This window comes from Lepisma saccharinum, chromosome 4 (assembly GCF_977018435.1).
Source record: "Lepisma saccharinum chromosome 4, izLepSacc3.1, whole genome shotgun sequence".
NCBI lineage: Eukaryota > Metazoa > Arthropoda > Insecta > Zygentoma > Lepismatidae > Lepisma > Lepisma saccharinum.
This window is the reverse complement of record NC_139232.1, coordinates 62,904,376-62,928,975: the sequence shown is the minus strand read 5'-3', so window position 1 is coordinate 62,928,975 and position 24,600 is coordinate 62,904,376. Positions and strand designations below refer to the sequence as shown.

General features: G+C 36.1%; 1 protein-coding gene across 5 annotated transcripts in view; it reads left to right on the top strand.

Moving 5' to 3' along the window:
- The window catches only part of LOC145986515 (ATP-dependent translocase ABCB1-like), a 98,982-nt gene extending 75,974 nt beyond the window's left edge, over positions 1-23,008 (top strand). For 3 of the 5 annotated variants that reach the window (XM_083120618.1, XM_083120620.1, XM_083120621.1), the window contains 6 exons: positions 2,967-3,208; positions 6,185-6,341; positions 10,177-10,377; positions 13,695-13,901; positions 16,494-16,640; positions 22,541-23,007. In XM_083120618.1, the coding sequence (XP_082976744.1) occupies positions 2,967-3,208; positions 6,185-6,341; positions 10,177-10,377; positions 13,695-13,901; positions 16,494-16,640; positions 22,541-22,750 (1,164 nt within the window). In that variant the 3' untranslated portion in view covers positions 22,751-23,007. Of the gene's footprint in view, positions 1-2,966; positions 3,209-6,184; positions 6,342-10,176; positions 10,378-13,694; positions 13,902-16,493; positions 16,641-22,540 lie in introns of all 5 variants that reach the window. The other 2 variants (XM_083120617.1, XM_083120619.1) reach the window with 1 other exon arrangement.
- The last annotated feature ends 1,592 nt before the right edge of the window (positions 23,009-24,600 follow it).

Here is a 24,600-nt window from a genome sequence, read left to right as displayed (position 1 = left end):
TTCTCCCCTTCTCTACTGTTATGCACGGCATTGCTCCAGAGATTTTTGGGAATAAAGTATAGGTGCTTTGGTGTTGAATGGAAAATCTTGCCTACACTACATTATCCAAATGTAGGATTTGAATTGGGATACCTCATCAAATAGGAAACAGATATAATGAGAAATTCATAACAAAATATTTTATAAAACAAATTTTAGTATTTTCGTATCATCAATTACAAGTAATGTGTGTTTTTTCTTTCAAATTATATAACAATTTAATACTGGATAAACTTCAATAACTCCTACTTTCAAAAATCAAATTAGGTTTCTCTTAAAAATATTATTTGAGTTAAATTTATAAATATAAAAAATAGTGTTTTAAGGGTTCACTTTGTTTAATATCTTCTAACAAACGTTACGTAATGTTACAAAATACTACTGTTTGGTTTGAGAATTATTAAGAGTTTCAACTCGCACCGAGTTTTTCTGCAAAAATTACTACGTATTTTTTTCTCCAAAAAATATATTTATTGATATATTATAAAAGTTTACACTATTTGGAGCATTTGTGAAAAGAAAAATGGAAGATGACAGGTGCCACCATTCCCAAGATATATCAAATCAAAAATATCTAATATGGTGGACTCTTTTCAAGATGGCATGCAGATGGTGATTGGCTACTTGAGTGAACATTGTCTTAAGTGGTATAACAATTAATTCTACTAAGTCTCTTTGCTTTTATAAAAAAGGCAATGATTCTTGACTTGACCACTGGGCTTAACGACACACGTTTTTAGTACTATCTTACATTTGGAGACACATTTTATGGTGTATCTTTCATTAAAATACATTAAACTAATATCATTTTAAAGCTTATAAATTAGACTACAACTTTTATTCGAAGCAATTTCTTGTCATATAATTTGTTCCAAAGTTACAAGGCAAAAACATTAGAAAGTGCTAGAAAAAAATCACATTATCGAAAAATTAAACAGAATCTTTTTTGTAGCCCATCTAATTAGGATTAAGACTAAAAAAGGATTACCTGCCTACGACCATTGGTTATGGAGATATAACAGTTGGGCTGAAAAGTTCGTAGGCTGACTCATAGATGGCGTTACTAGAATTAAATCCATGTGATTTTTACTTAGTACTAACCTTCAAAAGATACGTGTATAAATTTCACAGCTGCCGGATAATTAGTTCGTGAGATATAGCATTGTGAGTGAAGCAGCTTTTGTTATTGTGAAAAAATGGATAAAAACAGAATTTCGTGTGTTAATAAAGCATTGCTTTTTGGCGAAACAAAAATACTGTTGAAGCCAAGGCTTGGCTTGATAAACATTATTCGGACTCTGCACCAGGAAAATCAACCATTGAGAAGTGGTTTGCTAAATTTAAACGAGGCGAAATGAGCATCGAAGACGATGCATGCAGTGGATGCCCCAAAGAGGCTGTTACCGACGAAAACATCAAAAAAGTCCACAAAATAATTTTAAATGATCGTAAAGTGAAGTTGATCGAAATAGCTGAGATTATTACATAGCGTTGTTGGAGCGTTTAAAGGATGAAATCATTTAAAAAAGGGCCTCATTTGAAGAAGAAAAAAGTGCTGTTTCATCAAGACAATGCACCGTGTCACAAATCAATGAAAACGATGGCAAAATTATATGAATTAGACTACGAATTGCTTCCCCATCCACCATATTCTCCAGATCTGGCCCCCAGTGACTTTTTCCTGTTTGCAGACCTTAAAAGAATGCTCGCTGGAAAGAAATTTAGCACTGATGAAGAGGTAATCGCCGAAACTGAGGCCTATTTTGAGGCTGAAGAGAAATCGTACTATAAAAATGGCATCGAAAAATTGTATGACCACTATAATCGTTGTATCGCCCTCGAAGGCAACTATATTGAATAATAAAATCGAATTTTGTCAAAAAAATATTTTTTACTATGTTAGCCTACGAACTTTTCAGCCCAACTGTTAGGTCAATAACTGAGAGTCCTGCGAAATTGATGTTGGTGGGTGGGAGCATTACAGGGAGGGGTGGAAACTTTTGTGATTTTGCACTACTAGTAGTGTTCTAACAACTGACCAAAATTCAGCATTTTTGGAATTATTCCCAACATTGGCCTTTTTTTTGTCCTTCATTAAATGGGCTATTAACTCTCAAAGCTGGGCCAGCACTGAAATTTTGGGACTTCTACGGGAATGGAACCCAGAACTGCTTGGTCCAAATGACATAGTTCTAACCATTTGAATGTACAACCCAAGTGATTTTGCTGCCTATGGGTAATAGTAAATATAATAGTGTGTGTGTGTATATCATTCAATGCAACTATTTCATATGAAATCTTTTCACTGTTAAAAATAAAAATCCACTGTGCTTAGTGATTATGAAGTTTAATTTTGCCAAACTGGGATTAATTTCAAGTAGAAGGTAAAAAAATGAAAATGTTGAGAATATAAAATTGCATTACTAAATATAAAGTTTATTTTTAATTATAGTTATATAATTTGTTCAGGGCCTCCCCAATGGTGCCGTGGTAGTGTCGTTGCCTTGTAATATAGGGGTCCAGGGTTCGATACCCAGTGGAGGCACACAGTGGTTCAGATCCCACTTTAAACTGTAGGTCCAGTCCCGATTAGACTTTCAGTGCATAGAGTGGACTTAAAACACCAACTTAATCAATCAATAAAATGAAGGTTGTGCTATTTTTTTCTTTATTGAATATACTAATCTTAAATGATAGAAAATAATAAGGTTTATATCTATGTTAATTATAATATGTACCTGGATATGAGTAACAAAATTTTTTGAGCCCTTCCTCAATATTCAGATGAGACCAATAGTCTATTTTCATTACTTTGCTGGCATGTAACATATAGTATCAACCCTTTTTTTATGATAAATTAATAATTTAAATTTTGCTATGTAATTGTGCATCAAGTGCTCATTGTAGAGATTGTAATGTTTTTATAGATTGCTGTGGAAGCTGTTGGGAATATTCAAACGGTAGCCAGTCTGTCTCTTGAGGAAACATTTCTGGAGAAATTTGTGAATTCATTGTTAGCTCCACATTGGAAAGCTCTGAGGAATGCTCACATTCGAGGTTTCGTCATGGGCTTAACAGTGTCCATACCAGCGTTTGCCTATTGTACATGCCTGTTTTATGGAGGGTACTTGATTCATAGTGAGAAGTTAAACTATACAGTCATCTTTCAGTAAGTACAGTTTTGTATGTTTTATTTAGTGATTAACCCCATACATTATTATTAGACATTATGAGCTGATATTGTTTTTTTTTGAATGAATGAATGAATGAGTTAAAATTTTTGGGTGCGTAGGCACTTCAGGCCATTCTGCACCCTTCAATATATTCGGGGAATTATCCCCTTACCTAAAATTCTGATATTTTTTTAAAATTTTAATTTAAAATTTTGGGTGCATCAGCACTTAGGCTATTTTGCACCTGTCACATTATACAGGGTCCAGCCCCTTATCATAACTAAAATAGCATAATTGCAGTGTCGTGTTACTAAAACATTAAAATATTCTGATTTTTGTTAAAAACTGAGGCTGTAAAGGGGCACTCAGCATACACAAGGACAAAATCCAGGACAACACACACAAAATTATACTGGCCATATTGCCAGTCGTGTGCTGGCCAGGGTGTACTACGTTGTTTTGAATGTAAACACTGATGTCAGTCAATATAATGTTTGAATCTGAAATTCCCTTTAAGTATGTATATCAGAACATTAATTGTGCACAATTAAATCTTGGCAGAATTACAGGGAACAATGATTGTATGTTCTCAGATTTTACATTTTCTCAATTTATATACTTTTCTGGTCCCAATGATGCATGACATTATATTTTTACCAGATATGAGTTTTTCTGTATTATTAGTTTTTGACTACAGTCCTCTGAAAAGTATATAATCAAGGTTACACGATATATCTATATTTATTTATATTTCACATAAATAAATTGTTGCTTGTGTTTTTACATTTGGTTATTTAATGTTGATGTTTTACCTCTTTGAGTTGATCATGATGACTATTAAGCAAATTGATGGAAGACCAAGCACAAAGGAGATCCTATGCCAAGATTAATACTCAAACCCAGAACTTTTGGAGATGAGCTTTACAAGTCCAACACACAATGTACTGAGTCAATGGGACAGGAGGAATGCCGTATTTCACCACATAATTGTCACAGATTTTATGCCGAAGTTATTTTTGCATAAAGCAGGGTGCGACCATTATGTGAAGTTTTTTTTTTATTTTAAAAAAATACGTTGGTATTACCGATAGTTAAATATCATGTAGTACTATGTAAACTGTCTTTGCAAGATTAGGATGAACAGTATATGTGAGCATATATGTTGAAGTCGAATATTCCAAATTTCTTCATGACAGTTTAGCTAAAAATATTCCTTCTGAAAAAGAGTTAACACATTGATTATTGTTTTGTGCATTGTGGTTGAAATATTACACTTGAGAAAGTTTACTACAGTGTTGTGAAGTATGAATTTGCAAAATCATCTGTGCCCAATGATTCTGCTGTGCTATTATTGGTTTCCTTATCTGACATGCTGATGCGATGATTAGGTGATGAAAGGTAATTCACCAATTTTTGTTGCTATGATTATGCTGTGAAATATGCTATTTTGTGTGAAAAACTGATAGGCAGATATGTTAAGGATGCAATATTATATTCGTATGTTCTGCTATTATATTTAAGAACTTACAAGCATTGCTATCATTATTTGCTTAAGAAATGCGCATTAAGTATACAACCACATTTCACAACCCTTCTAATTCCACAATTACTGTAAAAAAAAAGGTAAAGTGTTCCCCTGTGCATAGCACCATGCCATGAAGGCGTATAGGGGGTGTGGGGGTAACGCCCCACACTTTCTTGATCCGGTCGTGAGTGGGGGTGATGTGATCAGCATCACGCCCCTGACCGCCTTTACCCCCCAGGGTTTCCCCCAGGTACCCATGTTATTCGACGCTGGGTAGGCGCCGGGGCCGCTTCCACCGTTAGAAAAGTTCCCGGATTTGAACCGGCCGGGGATCGAACCCGGGACCTTTAGCATGGCAGTCAGACGCGTTACCGACTGAGCCACAATGCACTAAAAATAAATGAGATTATCCAAAATGTGAATTTGCCAGGTTACATATTCATGAGAGCTTGATAAAAACATTTTACCTGTTTATACAATGAACTATCTCAGGACAGGAGGTTTTTAAGTGTGCAGTTTTCAAATTTCAATGATCAGCAATTACTTTGGAGAAATGTTAAGGATTCTATAATTGCATGACACTGAACATCTGTCTTGGCTGTCCTCGTGTAGTTTTTAAATAAGTAAAACCTGGTATATTAACAGAATTGAAATGTTTCTTTTAGTGCTCAGCCAATACCAATTTGAGCTGATACCAATACCAATGCCGATAATCTCATCGATTCCCACCGATACTGATACCAATACTTGAAAATATTAATAATTAAAAGTTGTTCAAAATATTGATTAACATTTGTGTGTAAATATTATACTCTAATCATATGCATCAACTTACCAACATTTTTGCTTTAAAATATTCAAGTATTACATCAGATTATTAAATTCCATGTTGTGGTATTACAAACTTCAGTTGTTTTTTTCCACAAAACTGGTGCAAGATAAAAATAAACTGAATGTTCCATAGTTTCCAGGATAATTAGAGTCTGCGAAAGTATTGTGCGGTGAAATACCAAGATGCTGGAAAATTATCAGCCGGTATTGGTAAATAAATTCCAGCCGATACTTTCTGATTCCGATACTGGCTGATACTTTTCCAGTATTTTGGTCTTTCACGGACTCCACGAGAATGCTGCACAAAACTTCATTGGCACAATACATCGGCATTGGTATTGGCTCAGCCCTACTTTTTTTTCTTTGTTCTTGTGAGAAGGGATTCCATTTGATTAGAAGAGTCTTTTAGAATTAACATTATTTTCATACTCCAAGTGAATGTAATAACTTTGATTGTTCTTGGTTATTTTCTTCAGTCAGTACCTTATTTCTGTCAATGAAAAACTCTCATTACATTATTGTTTGTTGTAACAGATAAACGTCCTTCATATGCTAGTTTCCCAATCTTCATAGACTTATTAATAGTACTTATATTACAATATTTCTTTCTTTATAGAGCGACTCAAGCATTGATTTTTGGTATGAACATGGTCGGTCAAGCAATGACAATAGCACCTGATTACAACAAAGCCATGTTCAGTGCTGGAAAACTCTTTAAATTGTTTGACAGCAAACCAAAATTTGATTCTTCATCTGATACAGGATGCAAGCTTGTAAGTAACAGTTGGTGTTGTAAAGTATTAAGTAGGACCAATCCAATGCCAATGATAATTTAATCACCCAATGTCGAATGATACGCTTCTGTAGCCCAGGTATTCTGCCAAGTTCAGAGAAGCACCAGGTGTGTGGCAAGAGTGGGCTTTCTGTCCAAGTGACTCTTCTCTGATCATCTAATTAGGGGCCAGTGAACATTAATAAGTGAAACTATACCTCTCTGATGGTGCAGTGGTAGTGTTGTCACCTTGTAATCAAGCGGTCCCGGGTTTAATACCCGGTGGAGGCACATAGTGGTTCGGATTCCAATTTAAACTGTAGGTCCAGTCCTGATTAGCCTTACTGTGCATAAAGTGGACTTAAAACACCAACTCAATCAATCAATCAATAAGCGAGACACTGTTAGATTGATATGGTATGGTTTCAATATATTACTTGCAATCCGACATGTAATTTTCAACAAAATTAAATTATACTTGACCTACCTTCCAACAAAAACACCACAAACGCAAGTAAAAAATCAAAACCGAGTTTTCAACCCTGTTGCTAAGTCCTTATCAGGAAGAAAATTAGAGCTCAGTTAGCATCTGTCCCAAGGTTTTTTTTTGTGTGTGTGTGTGTGGACAACAGACGCAAATGTATATTATGCTGTTCTAGATGTTTCATAAAAATGGAATGTTCAGTAGCATAAAACAGTGGCATTTTCTTAAACATACAAGCTGGCCCCCATGTGCTATGAAGCCAGGGATCCCGGGTTTGAATCCCAGCCTGGAAATGGGTGTTTCTTGTGAGTGTCCCTTCATCAATTTCACATCATCATTCATGCTCATTGTCACGATTAGCCAAAAGTGATGCTAAATAAGAGAAATCAAATCAAATCTTACATATACAAAATCAAGATTGACATGTTAATGGAGGGGATCAGGGTTGGAGGAATAGCATTTTTAAAAAAAAACATTGGTGGCAATCTTTATTTAATATGATGTGCAAGTACTACTATAAAATCCAAAAATAATTCTCAACCTAGGCACAAGGCCTCTGAAGAGCTTCGAACAGCTGTTAATGACATTCCTTCCTCTCCAATTTAACAATTTTAATTTAACTTTCCTCCCTACTGATGACTGCTTGGTGTTGACTTTTTACTTGCATTTATGCTGTTTTGTGGCAAGGTGGATCAAATATGGCTATCCCAGCACATGGCATTAGATGGTTGTTTAAAATTCAATATTAAACTAATTCAGTGATGAAGACTAGGTTTTTGCAGGAATTGATAAGGAAATCAGCCTCCTTAAGCATGAGAGAGGTATTGGTTTGACCTAGTATTAACCTTTTGGTGCGTACTTTCTTTGTGCCTACACTTCTTCCATAGTTCATAGTTTTCATAAGTGTGAACAGTCAGTGTTTGCACATAAATATGTTGCTTTGAACCTTCTAAACTTTAAATTCAAATGAATTAGAGTAAAAGTGAAGACAGAATTCTTGTAATACAGAAAACTTTATTTGAACATCACCCCATGTTTTATTTTGCAGTTGTAAACCATTGTGGAAAACATACTAAGCAGTAATAAATGTGTGCATGAACACAACTGTACTTAATTATGAATTATGTGAAAAACTAAGATAAAATGTATGCGGTGGCCAATGGCATAGCACACTTCTCTGCCCCCCCCCCCCCTTGCGAGTAAAATATTGGGGGCCCCTTTAGTGAAAAGATAGATATCGAGATGATGCCAGAGTGGGAGGGACACCCAAATAGTTAGCTAACCCCCCAGTTGTAAAATAAATAAACCTTTACCGCAGATACTCTGTCTTCCCATTTTTTGTCATCAACTTAGGCTATATATCAGTGTAGTAGTTTCTCAGAACTAAATTAGGCTGTTCTGAATCTCTGATAAATATGTGGAAGAAGAAATTAGAAATATTTTCTCTTCAGCACTGTGGAAGATCCAGGATTTTTTTTGGAGGAGGAGGAGGCTTCACAGAGCTAAATATTTTGTTTGTGATCCTTTGTATTTTTTGTTCGAAAGTTTTTTAAAAATGTACATTACATATAATACACATATATTTAAAAAGAACTGTTTGGAGAAATTGTTTGAAGGATAGTAAACACTCCTTTCTTTGGACTTTGAGGTGGATGCCCCCTTCAGCCCCAAAAGCCAGCCCCTGGCTGCACCAGCCCAAGATTCAACGTAAGAGTCACTCACATTGCACTTCTATTGCCAATATTGAGTTATATTCTCAAGCAAATTTATCATTTCAGTTATGGGGGTTGTTGGAACTTTATTCTATTCACTGAAATTTGTCACCAATGAAATGTATTCGATGGACTGGACCCTTCCACCAAAAAAATAAAAGGTTGTTGCCGCATGGACACGGTGTATAATTTTGGTGTTAGTATGGGCCTCAATATTATTATTCATAATTTGAACAATGCCATTTCTTTTTGATATACCACTGATATTTCTTATACTTTTTCATGAAACAAGAACCATTTTGTTAATACGAAAGAGATCATCAGTACTCGAAGAGTTTGTGTGGGTGTGTGTGTTGGGTTGCGGGGGGTGTAAGGGACTCAGGGTAATGTTATCCCCCCATGAAGAAAAAAATCATAAAGCATTCCCCAACTAGAATAATTTGCATGAGCTTCTTCCTCCAACTACTACATTGTCTTCACATTGAGCCATATAAGGATCCTTCCTTCTATCCCCTAACTCGAACAAGCAAATTTGCAGCTAAGAATTTTCACTTTGAGCACTGTATACGCTATATACCCAGCATGATGGAATAGGGGCTACTGGATCTAAGGGCTCAAACTCCTGAGATTTTGGACCCCTTTGAAGTAAAACATAACAGGTGGGGACAATGTGGGAAATTTATCTCAGATCTTATTTCAATTTCACATTGAGGCTTGGTCCCCCTTGAAAATATTTGGTGGGAAGTTACATTTTAAATATCACGTGTAAAACTAATATTACTAGTGAAAAAAGAATCATGAATTATCAAGTTTGTTTGTTTAGGTATTGTGCAACAATCAGGCATATACTTGTTGAGTAACTGAATATTTCTATTGGATTCATAACTGTACTACACCACACTATGTTTACGACAAGCTGTGTAGCTATAAAGGTATGAGATGAGAGAATTTTCCCATCGATTGCAATCTGTGAGCAAGTAAGTTAATTCTGCACTTCGGAGGAGACCCATGTGTCAAGTAGCCTCAACTCCTCTGTCTGAGACGATACACCTCTGTTTATTATCACAGACGTCGTCACATGATACGATACTGGGAACCAGATTTCTGTTTCATAAATCTATTTCTTAAAAAATAAGCGACACTATCTGTTGAATTTCTGGGATTACATAAAAGTACAGAGAGAGAACATAGCGGGGCCCCTACATCTCTAGACCCCCCTTCCCTTTCCACGTTGTGGGGGCAGCCACTATGCCTCTGGCTGTGGCTATCCATTTGATGGCCAAAACCTCAGCTATCATAGTGTGAAATGAGCATTAAATCCATGAAAACAGGTCAGAAAATATAGTGACAAGATATATCATTAAAACTCACTGTGGATCACAGGTGGCTATGACACCCACTTGAGTGATTAGATAATGAAGAACATTCTGCAAAATTTATTATTTTGAGAATCAAAAGATCAATGTAATCTTAGTTTCCTTTCATTAGTAAATACTGTAGATGAGCAGAGAGCAATTTTTAGGCTTCAAATAAAAGTACCCATCTTGTATTTGTAACTTTTCAATACCAGCAAGTAATCTTTGTGCATTTAGACCATATTTTTTGGTATTGATATAAAGTAGCACATTCTTTCATTGCAGGTTAGAACTGAGGGCTGCGTGGGCTTCAATAATGTGGGTTTTATATATCCAGGTAGACCTGAATCAAAAGTTTTAGATGACATAAATTTCTCCATTGAGGAAAGAGGGCAGTCTGTTGCTTTAGTCGGTTCCAGTGGAAGTGGAAAATCAACATGCATTCAACTGATCCAGCGATTTTATGATCCAACTGAGGGCACAGTAGTAAGTTATTTTAACATTAGTCGCCAAATGCAGTGAATAATGAAATTGCTGTACTGTAAATATGTTCTGCATAAAAATAATTGTAAGACGGACAGATTGGTAATGTGTTTTTATGGTGCTGTTCATTTGTTTTGTGCTGTGGTACACTAAAATGTCTGCCGGCATGTGGCGTAAGCACGTTTTTATTGTCACAGCAGAATAATATTATGTGCCTACCAGAAAAGAAAGTAAAATAATTTAACTTCTTACCAACTAGAATGGATGAAAAATAATTGCTTTCTAAGGCCATTTTGAATGTACTGTGTACTGAACACCACACAAAATGCTTCTGAAATGAAAATAGCAAGTCTTTACTAATTTTGAGGTACTGATCATTAGCATGACAATAAACTTTGTCAATTGTCTGTTTTTTAAGAGAGAGACAAAGAGATTGATCATGTACTAATATCTGAACCCACATTGAGTGCATAGGTTCATTTGACAATGTCTTTGAAACTCCAGACTGCATATCAATCCAGATATTCTATTTGTTAATAGTGCAGATAACTTTTATTACATTTGCAGGGAAGAAATGATCATATATTTTTATAAACTAGCACATTGTGCATTTTCATTGCCATGGTTCGTTTAACCCATAGAAATGTTTAAGGAACTTTACCTTCCCTGCTAGAAATTTCTACTGTTTACAGTAGGCAAATTCTTCTGTTTTTTAAATGTCTTTTACTGTGTACTATGAATCCATAACCCAATTGTATGTCTACGGTATGGCTACTGTACTGTACAATGTGTATAATAATGACCAGGGGCACCGACTTGTCAAAATTATTGTGGGGCTCTAATCACTGAAAGAATGACTCACTCCCTCCCTTTTTTGTTTTGGCCTCAGTACTGTACGGAATCTCATAAAAGTCCATGAATTCCTCAAATATATTAAAATTTTCAATTACTGTTTGAATGCAAAATGTCAATTGTTCACGGATGGATATATCACAAGTTTCGTCAACCATAATAGCAAAATATTCCCGACTTTTAATATCTGCTACCACGAAGTGCAAAACAGATCTCCCTAATATATCAATGATCTCGTTCTGAATGTCATGTGAGAGCCATTTGTAGCCAGAATGTTCCATCCCCTCTCCTAGTTCATGCACATCTTCTTTTGAAACTCTTTTTAGTAAAAATGTTAACAATATATACTTAGTATATAGTAAAAAGTCATGTGTTTTGGTGTCTCTGGTCATAGCCCCCCCCCCTCCCCCCAAGTTGATGGTCTAGAACATTTCAAATGTGTATTTCAAGTTAAGTTCATGTGGCACAATTCAGATTATACTTTACAGGAGAAGCAAAATAATACATTAGATCCTCTTAAGCAAAATTATTTAGGGGGCTCTGTCACCACATCGCGAGCCCCCCCATGCCCCATGGAGTCGGCACCTATGATAATGACTAATACTAACTACAAAATGTTATGAAATCATTTATTAACTCCAATAATAGATAGTTTAATTCTTGACACTATATTTTTAGAGATTTAGAAGTGCCTTGGAAAAACAGTCCAAGAACTGAATTTTTACTGTTTTTCTAATGAATACTACTGAAGTCAGATATATCTTAATGAATAAGTTCTATTCATTAAGAAATAACTCAACTTTAAAGCAGCTAGCAGCATGATCATATCAGTTGTCATTTTTTCAGCATGGAATTTCCATTATTATTATTATGTTTGCATAATTCAATTGCGGAAATGAGCAATCTTTTGATCAATATAGTCAACAGTGTTTGCTTGTTTTGGTTTTTCAAGCATTGAGGATAAGGTCTTTGTTTAAACTAAGTTTTTGCTGCTTTTGTGTGAATATAGGAAGAGTAATAAGTCGAGTTATATCTAAAACAGTATGTTTTTAAATTTTCTACAAGTGTGTTAACTACAATGAAGCTACACACTTAGAACCGTGTTCACTAATTTTTTTTTCTTTCTGCGAAAGCATTCCTAAGTAGCAAATTCCACATGCTTTACCATACATTTATTTTAGTTGTTTATATGATTTTTCCATTGTATTTTCAGATGTATAGATAAGATTTTTTTTTCATTACTGATACACAATAAAAGATGTTAGTTGTACAATTATGTTACTGAAAACAGTATCAGTACAGTTCAGCTACTGAAAGAGTAGACATGGTTGGGCTACTGAAAAGAGTAGAAAACATTATCAGTACAGTTCCTCAACTGAAAACAGTAGGCGTTTCAAAGCACCTATTAATCTACTGAGAACAGTAGACATAATTTTCAGTGGGGCTTGTCTCAAAGATGTGACTTTTATTAATTTTTTCACTGTATTCTAATCCACACCTTCATTCTTTTTCCAGAATAAATCATTGGAAAAAGTAAAGAAAGCATTTTAATTGTGCACGAGATTGTAATCAGTGTATACTGTCAGTTGTGTTCTGGCAATTCAGTCTGATTAATTGAAATTTAATATATTTTTATTTGTATGTAGTTATTTCAATACAATACACAAGGTAAAACCTTTAACCTTTAGGAGCTTGATCGTCTTGATCGAGACACTCTCATGTAACCCTCGAGGGCCTGATCGTCTCGAACGCCATTTTTTTTTTTTTTTAAATGATTTTTGTGGGAGTTCCCCCTTCCCCCCTCCATATATACGCCGAATGTGCATACATTTTATATCGTCTGAATCTGTGATCATTCCACGTACAATGGTATATCATTCATCTCTCTAGGGCTATTAGCCTCTGAGCTATAGTCATTTCAATGTAACCCTGCATTTCGCTGAAAACCGAAGCTTGAGACAGTGGCACGCAGGCCTTTTCTTTCAGGGGTACAACTCGCATTACATTGGTCATATGATAATAATGCAAATATTTTTCTGTTTCTTACATGTCAGCGATAATTTACATGTGCATGTGGACACTGTCATGTACTTTTTTCTTGGGCGGGGATGGAAATTTTGGAATTTTGAGTGTTCTCCCCCTCACCCTGCCACATATACGCCGAATTTGCATAAATTTTATATAGTCTGAATCTCTGGTTCATTCCGCGTACAACGAACAGTATACGACTCATCTCTCTAGGGCAATTAGCCTCTGATCTACACTCATTTAATTGAAACTCTGAATTTTGCTCAAAATCAGCTCAGGCATGAAAAGGGTTACGTGTGAAAATGACCTTGGGCAACAAAAGGTTAATAGAAATTTGTTACATATCTATTGTGAAGTTGCAAAGTCACTGCTCAAGGGTGAGCCCAAAGTAGGTGTAAAAGTATGCATTAACAGTATTTCATTTTTTTTTTTCTTTTTAGACATTTGACTCCTGTGATTTGAAAACTTTGAGTGTACCATTCCTAAGATCACAGCTGGGTATTGTGTCGCAGGAGCCAGTTTTGTTCAACAGAACCATTGCGGAGAACATTGCTTATGGTGATAACACTCGAGATGTGCAGATGGATGATATTATAGAAGCAGCGAAAGTGGCAAACATTCACAATTTTATTTCGTCCCTTCCAGCTGTATGTATTATGGATTACTTGTTCTTTCTTTTATTAAAGTTTTATCAAGTCCAGCTATACCATATATTGTGTTCGTGCATTAAATGTTAAATTTTTGTGCTAAGTTTGTAAAAGTTAGGAAGGGTTCATAATCATGCAAGAATGCAATCCATTGTACAGAGCACTTGAAAAGTTGCACAACCTGACACATCGCCAGCTGAATACTATTTTGTTGTACGTCCATTTGCACTAACTTCACAGGAGAGCTGATTAATTTTTATTGTTGATAATTCATGCCACACATTAACATGTACAAAAGATAGTAACGTCATCAACTCATCTCTGACAAAAATTTGATATACGACAAAACAGCAGTCAGCAGGCAATATTACGAAGAATGTAAGGTAAGGTAAGTTACACTGTGAACATTGTACCATGCTATGGAGGAACGTAGGGGAGGTTAGCCCCTTTCCATTCTTGTTCTCAGCCATTTTTGGATGCGATGTGATCAGCATCATTCTCCAACCACCTTTACCACCCAGGGTTGGCCCAGGTATGTGTGGATAGGTGGAACCATTTTATGCAGGACCAAGGCTAGAAAAAACTCCAACCTTGGAACACTTATCCCGGGAATCTTATCTGGGTCTCGCATGTCGCAAGTGGACACCCTACCAACTAGATAATCATAGCCCCACAGAAGGATAGGCATAATTGTTTACACAGAATATCATAATGTTAATCTGGCCTTGAAAACCATAAAACAGTGGGGATCGGACTCAATGCGCTAACCAATAGAAAAGCTGCTTGGCATGCCTTAGCCATCAATGAGCTGTTGTGCAATGGAGATAATTAGTCATAATGTTAAATCACAATGCTCTTAAGATAATCTTAATATGTGGCCTACTTATTGTCATCTATTCCAGAGAATTAAAATATCATGGGTTCAAATTGTCCGCAGACAGGGGTATAGCTTGGATGTTTTTTGATGGGGCCCAACTTTTGATTTAATGTATTGAAATAGTGTTTGTAGAAAATAGGACTGAAGTAAAGTGTGTTGGAAAATTGTTTATGAAAAATACGACTGAAGTAAAGTGTATTGGAGAATTGTTAATGGAAAATAGGACTGAAATAACTGGTAACGTACTGTAACCACTGTATTTATAATATATTGCTTTTGCCAGGAAGTTATCAGAGACATTAGATTTACATAGCAGAGAATGTATGATTTTCGTGCTGTTTAAAGGATGGTAAAATTACTGGGAAGCACTAAAAAAAATCATATAAAATCTAAATTTATATTATTTTGTGATTTAGTATGAATGATAAATGTATTTACAATGTAATTTTATCCTGTTAGAAGCAATTTTTTACTGGCAACCATTAACATTTCTCATTATCATGCTGGCTTCTTTGGTGGTGTGGCTAGCACACTGTGATATGATACCAGGGATCACGGGTTTGAATCATAGTCTGGGCATGGGTGTTCTTTGTGTGTCCGTTCATCATTTTCATTTTCATCATATCTACACTCACCATCATCTTTGCTATTAGCCAAAAGTGGCAGAAATGCGAAGTAAAAGTAACCAAAATCAATCATTGTTACCAGGTGTGCCAGTTAATAATTCTTAATTGATCCAAAAGAAAACAAGTGTATCTGGGGAGAAAGGTAACAAATGCTTTATTCAAATTTTGCGTCATCGCTAACTATACATTGTGCCCATCTGTCCGTCCTTCTGATCCCACCAAATGCACAGCATTGTCTTCCTTCCAAAGCGATTCAGTTTTGCAGTCGATGTTGAAGGTTGTCCTGCGTCAAAATTCTTCAATCATTCTTACATAATAGCAAGTAGCAAAGAAATGTTACAATGATAAATACATACTGTATGAAGGATGATGTAGATAGTAGGGATGAACTATTGTAACATTTTTACCACAAATCACTATTGTACCAATCTGTGTATTGGAGTAATGCAAGTAGTATAATGTGTCAAAAGCAATATTTGATATTGTTGGTCTCTGTATGTTCTAATGCATTCAACAATGATGCAAGTTGCTAGTACCAATTTCCTAAGTTTTGGACAGAGTAATAAAAATCTTCCATGCTGTATTAAAAAAGAGAAACGCACACACATAATTTTGTTTATATTCTTGCCAAAACAGACATCAATATCTTAATGTAAAGGAAAAAAACACCGAACATTCCATGCTTGGACAGTCATGCTTCACATACATTGCCACTTCACTTGTATAGACCCAAACACAATACACACACAAGTAAAACAACATTAGGTGGCCAATATCTTTGTGATATCCTCTTCCAATCAAAGTCCTTTCCATTTCATGACCCTGAAAGAGGGTCGAAAGGTAGGGTATAAAGTTCTACTTATTTCATGCTGTATTTGTGTCTACATCTGTGGAAAGCAAGATCTTGGTTTTGAAAAATTCCCATCGCTAAATGGTTTGACGTAAGTGGAATCTGTACAATTACTGCTGACTGATGAATTGGTGTTATCTCATTTTAAGTAATACTTGAGTGGCTAATGTTGAAAGCCTTAAAAGACTTAACAAAAAATACTAAAATATGACTTCACTTCCGCATCATTTATCTCCCAGGGATATGGAACAAATGTTGGTCAGAAAGGGACCCAGTTGTCTGGTGGACAGAAACAGCGAATTGCCATAGCTAGAGCCTTGATCAGGAATCCAAGAGTCTTATTGCTGGATGAAGCTACTTCTGCTTTGGATGCTGAAAGTGAAAAGGTATGTATGCATGCATGTGTTTGTATAAATATGAGGAAACATATAAATTTGACTTCCTACCACAAAAGAAAAAAAACAATAATAATATAGAAACAAAAATAATAATAATAAGATAAAGAAAATAAGAATATTATGATATATTTTTCATTTTTTCAATGGCGCAATGTGAAGATTTACTTGCACATGGTAATCGATTTCTTTGCAAAGGGTATGTCTCCAATTTTCCACTTGGGGGGTGTAAAACCAAAATGGCCATAAACGGCTTTTGTCAAAGTTTTTGGGGAGTGTTGAGCAATTTTTTTTGGAAAATTGTTGGTCAACGGTTGCCCAATGCAAAAACATACCGTTGGCTAAGGGTAATTTTAGCCGTGGTTCCAATGTTGGGCCAACATGTTCTTTTAGCTTGGGCCAACATATAGTTTTACTACGTTGGCCCAACGTACTGAAAACTAAAGAATGGATAGGTTTGTTTTCTGATATATGCATAATTTATTGTGAGGCCAAATGTAAACAATAGTTCCAGTTATTTATAAAAATAAAAAGATACACACTACTTTCTGAGTCACATGGTATCATTGTTTTCAAGGCACCATACCTTCAAGTGGTAGCATGAAAACCTTTTAGAGTTTACTTAGTTTTCCACCTTTAATGGAAGTTAGTCTGCACATAACATTGCTTACCCACCTTCACAATAATAATACCTGTAAGAATGTTCTTGTTCTACTACATCTTTCATCCATGGCATCTAACAAAGGACTGATGAATGACTGCAAGTTAAAAATAGCTTCTATTTTCATTAAAAAAATCTTATATTTCTAGTATGTGCTGTGACTGAAACATTCGAAAAGAAACACTGTTACATATAACTTATTTTACACTCTAGAATTTTCAGCATTCTCCTGAAAGTTGTCTTAGCTTTAAAAAGTTGTTTATAAAACTGATTTTGACTCACGTTTCCATGGTTGGGCAAACGTTGGCAACCACCGTTGGCCCAACGTCAATTTGCCAACCAACATAAAGCCAACCTTTCCCACGTAAAAACTGATGTTGGGTAAATGGTGGTGGTTACTTGGGATGGGAAGATCTTTTCAATAACAATATACAGTGGAACCTCAAATTTACATTTTTCAGGTGACCAAGCTGAGAAAACTTAAGATGCGGGAACATGTAAAATTGAGGAAAATTTCATAACATTTTGCTATATTGGGACCATCAAGATTGAATGTATAATGTGGGATTATGTAAAATCCGGGAACGTAAAATTGGGATTCCACTGTATATAATACATATATTTGTCAACAAGCATAGCTATAATTAAACGTATTACTCTACAATTATGCCATAATTTATATATTACTAGAGCCCGGAAGTTTGGCAAAATGCCTCTTTTTATCTACTGCATATATTGATAAGATTTTTCCGGATATATGTTTCTTATGTTGTTTCGAATGTTTTGGAAGCCTTTTCATTTTGCCTATTTGGGACCCCACTGCCTATTTTTAATTATAATGCCTTTTTTTGCCTTTTTCAATGAAATTTGACATTTTTTTAAAAAAAATGTGTATATAAATTATTTTTCTCCCAAAAAACGTTGTTGGCATTTCTTTTTCTTCCGTTTATTATGTGAATAATTTTCGCCTTATTTAAGTAATATTGAACTCGCGCATGTTTCAACATTGCTGAAGGAGAAAAGTGTGAGAAAAAAGTATTTCATGCTGAGTCAGGATATTGCCTTTCGGTTAACATTTCTTGTGCATGATTGACTGCTGAAGTGGACAGGTTGATTTCGAACACAAAGAAAATATTTCTGAAATCTCCCTCTCGAACCCGAAAATTTCAGGAAGTTGCGATTGAGCTTAGTTTACCTCAGCAACCAGTCTTGACGAGTTAGGGAACCTGGATATCAGCAATTATATATTATGCTAACAACCTTCAAAAAATCAGTGAGGTGATCGATGCTCTTCCAGAAAATGAAGCGGCTTCAATTCGTGAAGTGAAAAAACTCCTGTGCTATTCAAGTTTACTTTTGCACATTATGGTGCATTGCCAGAGACAATTACAATTATAGCATCCATGAAAATCTTCGAGGAATCTATGCAGCAGATGATGGAAGTGCCAGGAGAAAAGGGGTGAGCTGTTGTGGAAAAGTGCTAACGGGAAGTGAGTGCAAATGAGGACTTGAAACAATTGAAAACAATTTGTGATATTCTAAAAGGTGAAAATGCTGTTACCAAAATGAGTCCAGCTACATTAGCTTGTTATATGTATGCTCCAATAACTTCTGTCGAAGTAGAAATATAATTTTCTATTATAAAAAACATTCTCTCTGACAGACGACTATCAATGAATGTTGAGAACTTAAAAAGCACCTTGTAGTTATGTGCAATCAAGACGGAGAAAATTGAAATGCTCTTCCCAATTTAGATTTTAACATTTTGCCAGAAATTATAGATAAAAGTAAGCAACTTCTAAATGTGCCTTTTTTCTGTTTATTTTGCCTTTTTTTCATTTTTAGTGCCTATTTACCACATTATAAATGCCTTTTTGCCTGCCTATTTTAACGAAAATAAATGCCTGCACTTCCGGGCTCTATATATTACTATTAATTCCAAGGTACATATTAATGAATGTATCAAGATTGAAAATTGAGAGAAGTATTTGCAAGTAAAATAGTTGAGATCAGGGCATCAACTTTAAGAAAACCAGGTTATTGGGCTGCAGTCTCACGAAAGTTCAGAAGGTAAAAGTAGGTAAAGTTCCCTGTGCATATAGCACCATGCCATTCAGGCACATTTAGGGGATGTGAGGGTAGCCCCCCCCCCCCCCCCCAGGTTGCCCTCCGGTATCCATTGATATCAGGCTGGGTGAGCCCCTGAATGTCTTTATCCGAGGACAAGGCCGGAATAATTTCGACCTTAGATGATCCACCCTGGGAATTGAACCCAGGTGTCCCACATGGCAGTTAGAAGCTCTACTGACTTGACCACCGTGGCTCCAATGAATGTTGAAATCCATTGATTTAAAGGTAAGGGGTCTTCCACCACAGAAAGTGTTCATGACAAAAGAACCAGAAAAAATGAACTTGTTCACAATGTGCGGCAATTAGGGGTCCAGTGGGATATGTCCAAAGTTTCAAAATTTCACAAAAATTATGGTGTTCTAAAGTTTTGCATATTATCCATATATCTTTCTTATTTTTTTTACTTCAAAATAGGGAATGGGCATTACATGTCCTCAAAGCGTGGTCTTTGTGTTGTGCTTCCCTGCAAATTTGGTCCATCCATTATCCAATGCTAGAAGCAAAATTATGGATTTCCCCCCGTAAATCTGCTGTTGTTATCAGCATCATATGCTCTGGGTCTCTAGGTAATTTGAGAAGACCTGGCTATAATTTTTTTAAAAAAAGTTTATTTTTTATTTTTTTGCAATATTCTTCCGAACCAACCTTCGATTCATACATTTGTTTGCTTACAGCATGTGAATAGTTTGAACCATTTGCCAGGGATTGCCTGAGAAGCTTTCTCTAGCCTGGGGACACTCCTGATGGGTGAGGAGTGGACCCGTGCTCCCTTTAAATCCCTTGACAAGGGGATGGGAAGAGGAAACACTGGTTCTCAAGCACGGTAATAGTGTGGCCAGGGTAGTTTCCTTCTGGGAGAGAGGCCACCTGCCACACACTGCACCCCAGAGCGTTTGTTGTCTCTTCTGCTGGCGAACATTGATCCTAGCCCCCTCCTCTACAATTCCCCCTTCATCCTGATGGCCTTTCTGTCATCACTAAACATAGAAGCTGCATTGTTTACGACAGGTAAAGATCTCAGGAACGGGAATTCTGGGCTCACAAATTACGTACTGAAAAGGGAAATAGGGAAAATATATCCTGACTTGCTGATTTCTGTTATTTGAACAATAATTTATCAAAACGAAGAAGTTTAAATATTGAAGATTAAATAAATTAAAATTCAGTGCTTCAGTGATTAAACCACTTTTGTGCTGTCCTTCCATTTTTGTATTTAAAAAATATGTGATTGTTTAGTTTCTCTAACCTTCAAAAACAGCGATTTATGTTGCTTTTTCCCCTCCTTAGATTAATACGAGGGTCACTATTTATATTTTGAGCCTTGGCAACACTGATTGAAGTTAGGCACGATTTGACGTTTGCACGGAATCGTCTGGAATTATTGACTATAACGTACTTCAAATGTTTTGTCAATAGCTTCATTTGTGTTGTTTATGTTGCCTTGGAGATTGAGCGACAACAATAAAATGGAATTAACTCGTGAACATTTTCGTGTGATGATTTTTTACGATTTTCGGCGTGGATTATCAAGACAAGAGTGCATCGATCAACTGACTTCCACATTTGGCGATGAAGCCCCATCCTTTGCCACTGTGAAATGCTGGTATAACGAATTTAATCGTGGCCGCCATTCGCTCACCGACGAGATTCGCGAAGGTCATCCAAAATCAGTTGTTGTTCAAGAAAACATTGATGCTGTGCAAAACCTAATACTGCAAGATCGTCATGTGACATACTGTGAGATTGAGGCAACCATAGGCATTAGTTCCACCAGCATATATAAAATATTACATGATCATTTAGCTGTGAGAAAGGTATGTTCTCGTTGGATCCCACAAAATTTGACAAAAACTCAAAAAGACGCTCACGTCAATTGGTGCAAACAAATGCTCAATAAATACAATCGTGGTGCTTCAAAAGACGAATATAAGATTGTAACAAGTGACGAATCATGGATATATGCATATGAGCCGGAACTTAAACAGCAGTCGACTGTATGGGTGTTTCAAGATGAACCCAATCCAACAAACGTTGTTCGCGCTCGAAGCACATCGAAACAAATGGTCGCCTGTTTTTTCGGGAAAACTGGTCATGTGGTAACTGTGCCTTTAGAGGAACGTAGAACGGTCAACTCTGAATGGTACACAACAATTTGTTTGCCAGAGGTCTTCGGTCAAATACAGAAAACAAACAAACGCCGTCGGATCATTCTTCATCAAGACAATGCCAGCTGTCACACATCTCGTCTAACAACCGACTTTATGAACAGTCAAAAAATCGAATTGATGGGTCATCCACCGTACAGTCCTGATTTGGCACCCAATGACTTCTTCTTGTTCTCGAATGTCAAGAATAAATTGCGTGGGCAACGATTTTCGTCGGTGGAAGACGCCGTTGATGCGATCAAAAACCATATTATGGAGGTGTCTCAAGAAGATTGGAAAAACTGCTTTGACAAATGGTTCGAATGAATGCAAAAGTGTATTGACCATAAAGGAGAATACTTCGAAAAACAATAAAGCAGTTTTCAATGCCAAATTCCTGTTTTTTCATTGTTAGGCTCAAAATATAAATAGTGACCCTCGTAGTGATGAAGATGAACGATGGATGAATGAAAAAGATATAAGGAACAAACACAATGATCTACAATTATAGAGCTGGCCTCCATGGCAGAGTGGTCAGCACAGCATGCTACAATCCTAGGGGTCCCAGTTCAAATTCTGGTCTCTTTGTGAGTGTCGCTTGATCATATCATCACTCATCCTCATCATCACAATTAGCCAAAAGTGGCAGAAAAGCGATTCTAAATAACAAAAATCAAAATATATTGAAATTCTACACATAGATTAAACTGCAATCACAAGAATGAATTGATAGGCAAGGCAGCAATAACATAAAACTTCCCACACAATATTCATACATCCGATATGGATCCTGACTTAAATTTACAGGAAGACTTTTGGGAGTGTGTGGATGAATCAAGAGTCAGAGCCACTGGTTCTTATACTTTCCCCAAGAAGTATTAGCCTATTTTCAATCTAATTTTGTGTGATTGTTGGAATACACCTCTGCAACATACTACTTTTTGTTCTCATTGCAGGTTGTGCAAGAAGCCCTAGTTAGAGCTCAAGAAGGCAGAACAAGTATCACAATTGCACACAGACTTTCAACAATCCAACATTCAAACAAAATATATGTAATACATGAAGGGAAAATAGTTGAATGCGGAACACACAAAACCTTACTCATTAAGAGAGGGTTATACTATAACATGTGTGTAACTCAGGGTGGTGTTAATATGCAAATGTAGAAACTAGATTGTGATTGGATCAAATTATTGAGAAGCTTTTAAATGTGAAAATGTCTTATTTTTAAAAACAGTATTACTATGAACTATTACATTACCTTGCATCATTCTTGCGTAAAATAAATTTTTTAAGGGAATATAGAGAGTATATATATGTCCACTTATTTTTTGTAGGTTGGACTATTTATTGTACTGTCTTGACTGTGATATTGATATGTTTGTTACAGTTTTTTATAACAGATATTGTAATAAAAATGTACATTTAAAAGCAGTTTGTACTTTTTTATTTTTTGTCAGTAGTGTATGGGTGCAGCCATGGGAGATAAAAAAACATTTCCTTACATACTGTCAAAATATACAGGGTGTCATTTTAATGGCACCCACGGACCATGGAAACGTATAGAGGACATCAAAACAAACAACTTTTCTCAGTAACATTTTTCTCGTTGGTGCGTAGTTATGGCGCTACAGTTGTTCAAAAAAAGCCCATTTTGCCTCCTAAATGCTGGCAACCACACACAACATTTGATAGAATCTGTGGCGAAACATTAGTGTGTCTGACGACGCTCTGGCGGTACATTACATGGGTAATGTAAACAAACGAGAAACCAATAAACAATAGGTAATGATTAATACAATATTTATCTTTTGTGCCAGGGTAAGTGCCATCAGTTGGAGCCCAAGAGATTGTATAGGGTAGAATAGATGTTACAGTTGAAAATTACACACCACAGGGATAGTTTACTTTATATGATATAATTGCTAGATAAGAGAACATGCATGAAACACTTACATTAATGTCCCTTACATTCCTACATTCACTCTCTCACGCATACTTCGGCATTTCAAAAGACATCATTAATTAATACAAATTTAGTTGCAGGTGATGTTTAAAAACGGTAGCATTGATTACATCTTTTCTTATTTTTACATTCACGTTTCCATTTCCGGGTATCTTATGTTCAGGTAGAAGCTTAAGCATGGACAAAAACACACTAATTGAATGACTGAAAGTTGTACTCTGATTTCCATAGTAAAATTATTGCTGGTACGATCTAATCACCGTAGTAAGCAATGTCAATGAGTAATTTATACGTAAATATAAGAGTTCATTGGGCGTTTATAGTTACGATGGGGCGAACGAAGCTTCTCCATTTACAGATGTCACACTCTTTCACTCGGCTTACCTTGCCTGCTCTGTTTGATGTAATCCTCTTGGCGATGTTGATACCCCTGGCGGCGTGATGAATGACATGACTTCTAGATGGTAAGGCTTCATACTTCTAGATCTCAGCATCTTCGAGGGAGGTAAGGGGTTGAATGCCCCACGTGAGCTCTTTCCCGCTCTACTCCATCGTGATTGTAAACAATCCCGGGCAAACTAAACACAACACTGTTTGGTTAGACACAAGAGGCGAGTGCTTGTAAGCGTGGATGGTTCTCAAAAGGTTGTGAAAGATAAACTGTGTTTTTCGCTTCCCCGCTTGTCTATTTGTGTGCTATTCCAAATGTTCGTTATGATACTCTCTCGGTCTAAGCCTTGTTAAATCGTACTCAAACCATGGCATCTTACCCTTCTATCTGGCACGCACCTTCTCGGTCTTCTAGGGTCTAGGTTAATTACTGTGTTACCCAGGATCGAACTTCTCAGATAGCTGTTAGGGTAACTATCTTACAGACCCTAACCTGGTCACTGGTGTAGGATTTTAATACCTTTCCTTAGCTTTTAGGAATGAAAAAGTATAGAACTTTTTTCCAACAAAAGTCGAGTTTATTAACATTAATGCACAATATACAATCCTTAGCAATCCTGGATTTAGGTTAACTGATGCAGATTTTTATGACAAATCCGA